Source organism: Nicotiana sylvestris, chromosome 2 (assembly GCF_000393655.2).
Source record: "Nicotiana sylvestris chromosome 2, ASM39365v2, whole genome shotgun sequence".
Taxonomy (NCBI): domain Eukaryota; kingdom Viridiplantae; phylum Streptophyta; class Magnoliopsida; order Solanales; family Solanaceae; genus Nicotiana; species Nicotiana sylvestris.
This window is the reverse complement of record NC_091058.1, coordinates 11,513,345-11,520,393: the sequence shown is the minus strand read 5'-3', so window position 1 is coordinate 11,520,393 and position 7,049 is coordinate 11,513,345. Positions and strand designations below refer to the sequence as shown.

The 7,049-nt window shown below is 35.8% G+C and overlaps 1 protein-coding gene across 1 annotated transcript; it reads left to right on the top strand.

Moving 5' to 3' along the window:
* The first annotated feature begins 994 nt into the window (after window positions 1-994).
* LOC104221665 (serine carboxypeptidase-like 25) lies at window positions 995-6,725 on the top strand. Its single transcript, XM_009772772.2, has 8 exons — window positions 995-1,386; window positions 4,028-4,231; window positions 4,969-5,144; window positions 5,237-5,518; window positions 5,598-5,728; window positions 5,836-5,931; window positions 6,039-6,144; window positions 6,260-6,725. The coding sequence occupies exons 1-8, from the start codon at window positions 1,134-1,136 to the stop codon at window positions 6,401-6,403; spliced, it is 1,392 nt and encodes a 463-aa protein (XP_009771074.1). The 5' UTR covers window positions 995-1,133; the 3' UTR covers window positions 6,404-6,725.
* Window positions 6,726-7,049: the final 324 nt, after the last annotated feature.

Below are 7,049 nucleotides of genomic sequence, written 5' to 3'. Positions count from 1 at the left end.
ATAATTGTTATTATTTTCCGCAATAATTGTTCAGTCATCATGTAATCGGTGCTTCGATTTGACTCTGGTCCTCAAATGAAAAAACAGCGACATTGAATTTGGGGCAGAAGAGTCATTGGGAAAGAATTGCATCCCACGTGACCAAGAATTATCTTTTTCAAGTAATTAAATTCCCTTATTTTGGACAATTGTAGTTATTTTCTACTCTTTACGGTTCGCTTTAATTAATATTTTAGTTTTTTTTCTTGTGATCCACAATATTTGATTTTTTTAGATATCAAGAAAGAATTAACTTATTTTTTTTAAAGTTGTCCTTGGAGTAAAGAGCCCAGAAGTAGTTATTATATTTCAAATCAACAAAATAAGGTTAATAACGTCAATTTCCTTGTTAGTTAATGATAAAAGATGAATTCCTTAATATATGTGTAAACAACAAAAAAATCAATTATAAAGTGAATCGGAGAAAATATATGATACTTGATACTTAAACAAAAAAAAATTACAGGGCATATAGAAATTATTTCCTATATGTGAGAGTATGCTCATATTGTAAGTTCAAAGCTAAATAAAGAGGAGGAAGACAGTCAGCATAAAACTTATCAAAATTTATGATGAACGCTTACACATTGACCTAAACCAAATTAAAATTGGGATCTATACCCAAATAGCCAAATATATTCGGCATTTATTTTTTTAGTTATATACATAGATTATACGTTAATTATACACATATAATACCTCTACCGGCTATTTTTTAGTTTAAGTTATTAGATGAGCGGCTATTAGGGTTAATTCTTCGTTAAAATTTACATAACTAGCCCAACTTAGTGATTGTTAATGTCAATAGAAATTAAACTCAGACAACAAAATGACGTGCGCGTGTATATCATCAAGTCATGCACAGTTGCTGTAGTAATAGCACTGGACTTTCCATTATCTCACTGCCTATCTCTCTCTCCTATTTATTCCTACTAGCTGACTATTAACACCACACCCCGCCCTTTATGACCTATATCATCCCATCACTATTCACACACAACTAGGAACACCAGCTATTTTAATTTCACCTACAGCTGTTGCTTCTACTTCTTCTTCTTCTTTCTGTGTTTTCCTTAAGGGCCAAGCACTACAATATGGCCAAAGGAAAATTGGCGGTGGTCCTTTTGATTTTGGTAGCAGCAGTATGTACTGTGAACGCTACCAATTACAAGGAAGAAGAAGAAGTTGACAGAATAATATCTTTGCCAGGTCAACCTAAGGTATCGTTTCAACAGTATTCAGGCTATGTCACTGTCAATCAAATTGTTGGTAGAGCTCTCTTTTATTGGCTTACTGAAGCTGATAATGAACCTTTGTCCAAGCCTTTGGTTGTTTGGCTTAATGGAGGTTAGAACTCCACCTTCTCTCTCCCTCTCCCTATATCTTAACTTTTACGCATCGACAATATAATTTTTTTAAGATAATCGAATGATAATTAAGAAGGGGAGTCTTGGCGTAACTGGTAAAGTTGCTGCCATGTGACCAGGAGGTCACAGTTCGAGCCGTGGAAACAACCTCGTGTAGAAATGCAGGGGCCGCGTAGAATAGACCCTTGTGGTCCGGCTCTTCTTCGGACCTCCGTATAGCGGGAGCTTAGTGCACCGGGCGGCCCTTTCATCGAATGATACCTAACATTCTATAATCTTAATGTATATAACATAAAGTCATACTATATAAGCACTTGTCTCTGCATGTTTGGGTTGCACTGGAGTTTGTTTTTCCGCTAGTATACGGGAACAGTACAGTTTGGGTGAAGGAGGTATGGTTTTATTTGTTCATATTCTAATGTGGGGTCTGATTTCTGAAAACAATGAGCTCAAATTTTATCTTTGTGCAAGTTCTTTTTATTTCGCACGTACCCACCCTCTAGGGTGGGTAGGGGGGCTAATGTCTGACAGATATATAGGTTAATTTTCTTTGGGAAATGGTCTACTAATTATGATTAGTTGAATTTATGGTTACTGTTCTATTCATCTTTTCTTTATTATAGTACCTCTCTTCTTTTGTTGTAACTAAAAGGAAATCTTCAGAAAAGGTGTTTAACTTTAACCAGAACTTTATATGCAAACTGCAAAGAAAGAGTAAAAGTACACAGGTGAAACGTCTAAAAATCCACATATATACCTCTACAATTTCTGGTTATTCTTATCTGATTAAATCCTAGAAGGGGAATGTGGAGTAACTGGTAAAGTTGTTGTCACGTGACAAGTAGGTCACGCGTTCAAGCTGTTGAAACAGCCTCTTGCAGAAATGTAGGTAAAGCTACATACAATAGACTCCTATGGTCCGGCCCTTCTCCGGACCCGCGCATAGGTGAAGCTTAGTGTACCGGACTGTGGAGTAATCGGTAAAGTTGTTGTCACGTGACAAGTAGGTCACGCATTCAAGCTGTTGAAGCAGCCTCTTGCAGAAATGTAGGTAAAACTACATACAATAGACTCCTATGGTCCGGCCCTTCTCCGGACCCGCGCATAGGTGAAGCTTAGTGTACCGGACTGCTCCTTATCTAGTTAATTTTATACTATTTCTGTTATTATTTTGGAATTATCATACACTGTAAGTTGCTAATTTTTTGACTCATGATATATATTTTGTGTTTAGAAAAATGTATGTAAACTCATTTTGTCGCTTAGTTGAGGAATTTAGATAGCAAGTTAATGGAGAAGGAGGGGCCCTTTAGTTTAGTCATCAATAGTCATGACTAAAGTGTCGACTGATAATATGGTCCAAAAATCCATTATCCATATGAAAGATACAGATGCGACATTACCTTTGCCAGTTGCTCTTAATTTCTGTGTCTCTCTCTCTCCACATTAATATTTGCACGCAGGAGGAAGTAGGAACCAGTGAAAATCAATGCTTACAACCAACCACTCTTTTAATTTAAATACACTCCTCATTTAATTTTCAACTTCATTTGGTGTCTAGATAGATGCCCATACCAATTACGTTTGTGCAATTATTGAATTCTTGAATTGTGTGACCATCTTTTCTATAAGGCCGCTTGGTACACGGACTAAATTATTCCAGGATTATATAATCCCTCGACTAATTTATCTTACTTGGGAGGTGGGATAATATAATCCCAAATTTGATGGGATAATGTGGAATAAGGAAAATATCCTGTATTAAGACTGAGATTAAATTTATCCATTGATTGACGATTTAAATTTATCGTGGGATGTTCAGACCTAGTAATTCTTTATAATATTGGGTGGTGATGAGCCGTAAACCCATGACTTTTGCATGCTCTAATATAATATTGAACTTTGTAAACATTTCTCTAAGAGAAATCACATGTAAGAGCAGACATGAATCTTGCACGCTTAAATTCTGGTAAGACTTGAATGCATGACTTTTACATGCTCTAATATGGCGCTGAATTGCATGTATAACTTATAAAAAAATTAATCTGTTACATAACACATTTTTAATTACTTAATTATGTCTTCAACAGTAACTACCTTAATCATGTCAGCTCAAACCGTGTGGTCATTCTCTTCGCACAAGACATAATAGCTTATATCTGCAATCTCATGAACATTGCGTAGTTTTTAAGGATTGTAATGGTATAAACCAACATGTACCGTGGCTTTATGGTGACCTCAGGAATATGGTGTCTTCATATGAGAATAAGAAAGATTCTTTACCGTGAATTCTGTTCAAAATATTAAAGTCTAGCCAACTAAGTGTAGTACTGTTTGATATCTGTCGTCATTTTCTTATAAATGGGGTTTCAATTTCTTGACTATATGGTTCATAATTGGATACATGTGCTAATATCAACCGTGTATAATAATTGGACAGACTCTTCGGTGTGGACCCCCTTTTACTTGCAGTAGTATACCGTACTAATTAAATTTTGGTTTTGCAATGATATAAGTAACTTTTCATATTAAGCCTGATATGATTATTCTGATAATAAGATAATAACATGTTATTAAATTGCACGTAAAAATTCTTTACTGATGTCGATTGAAAAAATCAGGTCCAGGATGTTCGTCAGTGGCTTATGGTGCATCGGAAGAAATAGGGCCATTTAGGATAAACAAGACATCTTCAGGGCTGTATCTGAACAAGTTCTCATGGAACAAATTGGCCAATTTACTATTCCTGGAAACTCCAGCAGGAGTTGGCTTTTCCTACAGCAACAGGTCCTCTGATCTTCTTGACACCGGGGATTATCGCACTGGTACATAGTATTTATTTAGGCCCTCTCATTTTTGTCCTATTGCTATTCAATTATTTCCTATCCATTCGTAGTGTGATTGAAATGTCTCAATCTGTAGACTGATTGACCATAACTTTGTGATCATGTATGTTTGCTTATTCTAACTCATGATCGTCTAGTAAAAAACACAAAGTGATGGTCGCGTCGCGTGATTGCTGCTGGTGATTTCTTCAATGGAGAAACACATGGTGGTGAACACTGCCCATTTAGGAGCACAGAAAGTGCATTTATATTAGCACTCACTAGCAATGTGGCCTACCTTTAAGATTTTTAGATCTAATACTGCTACAGCTTAGCTACCTTACATGTTGCTGTATGGAGTCGTCTTACTTTCACTACTATTCAATCAATAAAACAGTTAAATCTTTGCACAGTTTACAAAATCTTTCCTGGAAATTAATAAGATTAACAAATTGATACGACCTCGTAGTACTCAGTTCTGACTAATTCCTATTGATTTGGAAAAGTTTTATCTGCACCTGATTAATTCTGCACAAACTATGTTAATATATCGTGGTTAGATGATAATGCATGTGAGAGTATACATTAGTTAATCATGAAGAATTGATAAAGATCTATATCTTCACACGTGTCACGCATATATTGGTTTGATACAAATCGATTGTGGAAAAGTTTTTGTTTGGAATATGCCGTCTTTCCAAATGTTAAGATGCTAGCTCTTTTGTGTATTTTATCAGCTAAGGACTCTCTGCAATTCCTTATCCATTGGATGAATCGCTTCCCACGCTACAAACATCGCGAAGTTTACATCACCGGAGAGAGCTACGCTGGTCATTATGTCCCTCAGCTAGCTAGAGAAATAGTCCATTACAATGCCAATTCAAAGAATCCAATCAACCTTAAAGGATTCATGGTAATCTGTCAATGTCTATATATATTTGGAGTATTAACTGCAGTACTACCATTTTCAAACTTGTTAGAGCTAATTTATGATGTTGCATTTAGGTGGGAAATGCTGTGACAGATAATTACTATGACAGCCTGGGAACAGTGACATATTGGTGGAGCCATGCTATGATCTCTGATAAGACATACAAGCAACTGGTAAACACTTGTGATTTTCGACGCCATAAAGAATCAAACGAGTGTGAATCTTTGTACTATTATGCTATGGATCAAGAGTTTGGTAACATCGACCAATACAACATTTATGCTCCTCCTTGTAACAATTCTGATGGTAGCCCTTCAACCAGACAGACCATGAATTTACCCCACCAACCTTACAAGGTAAATACTTACCTCAGTAATGCAACATTTTACTCATAGATATTGCTGCTTGATTTATTTGGATTTGTGTCCATATTAGATGTTCAAGCAGCTATCAGGGTATGATCCTTGCACGGAGAAATACGCAGAAATTTACTATAACAGGCCTGATGTGCAGAAGGCTATGCACGCGAATACAACTGGAATTCCTTATAAATGGACAGCCTGCAGGTAAACAAATCGACTAGTGACTAACAAAACAGAACTTAGTTTGAAAAGAATTTGCACTAATAGCTGTTTTATCTTGCAACTGATTGATCTTTGCATCTATGTTACAGTGAGACTCTGAATCGAAATTGGAACGATACAGATGACTCAATTCTTCCAATATACAGAGAACTGATTGCTGCTGGTTTGAGAATTTGGGTTTTCAGGTATGTGAATTTACTTTTTGAGAGCTTATTCTCAAAAAATTTAGACAGCTCAATTTGATCATATCTTTCTTGTTTTTATTTTTTCCTTTTGAATTGTCATATTGCAGTGGTGATGTAGACTCAGTGGTGCCTGTCACAGCTACAAGGTATTCACTAGCACAGCTCAAATTATCCACTACTATTCCATGGTACCCTTGGTATGTCAAGAAACAGGTGAGTAACACGATCTTTTAAATGAGCGTGTAAAATTTCTTATAACTGTCGATGTTTATAAGTTAAATATATGTTGATCATTAATTTGTAATTATGTTATGGTTAATTATGTAAGGTGGGAGGCTGGACAGAGGTATACAAAGGGCTAACATTTGCAACAGTGAGAGGGGCAGGACATGAAGTTCCATTATTCAAACCTAGAGCTGCCTATCAACTCTTCAGATCATTTTTAAGAGGAGAGCCACTCCCCAAATCATGATAGTGTCTAAGACTAATTTCTTGTCTATTTGTCAACAATTTCATTTGCAAAATATTGGCTAAGAAAGAAAAAGAATTGTCAAGTTGAACAAGAATTGTTTCAACTTTTAAAAGAAAGTTGATGAGAAAGAGAGAGGGGGGGTGTAACAATTAGGACTTTGGGATATGGAAAAAAAAGGTATCAATTTGTTGTACGTTTGTAACAATATTATTAGGTAGATGGGGTTTGAATTCTACTCCACGTGTTTTAGGAAAAATGAAATTTCTTAATTTTCATATTTCAAGTATTCCAATAAAGAAGGGTTGAATTGTTAGCAATACAACTTGACTAGCCTCCGCAACTGCCGAATGCCGTATCCGAACTTTTTGCGTATTCATCACAACGTGGGCCCCATTATGAAGTCCGGCTTTTGCACAAATAGTCATCTATTAGGGGTCAAATTCAAAAATAGTCAAATTTAGAAAAATAGCCGCAATTTCAAAAGTGATTGAATTTTAGTCACTTTTCATCTAAAGATAAATATGAACGGAAATACTGTTCAAAATTCAAAAAATATTTCAGCATAGTATACTGGAGTTCCAGCATAATATGCTGAACGTTCATACACAGGTGCTCCAATCTCCAGTATATTATGCTGGAACTTTCT

Bases quoted from the DNA above. Each gene is read 5' to 3' on its own strand.
- LOC104221665 (XM_009772772.2), top strand. From the start codon at position 1,134: ATGGCCAAAGGAAAATTGGCGGTGGTCCTTTTGATTTTGGTAGCAGCA. The intron at 1,387-4,027 runs GTTAGAACTCCA...TGAAAAAATCAG, and splicing joins GGTTGTTTGGCTTAATGGAG to GTCCAGGATGTTCGTCAGTG. The intron at 5,932-6,038 runs GTATGTGAATTT...GTCATATTGCAG, and splicing joins TTGAGAATTTGGGTTTTCAG to TGGTGATGTAGACTCAGTGG.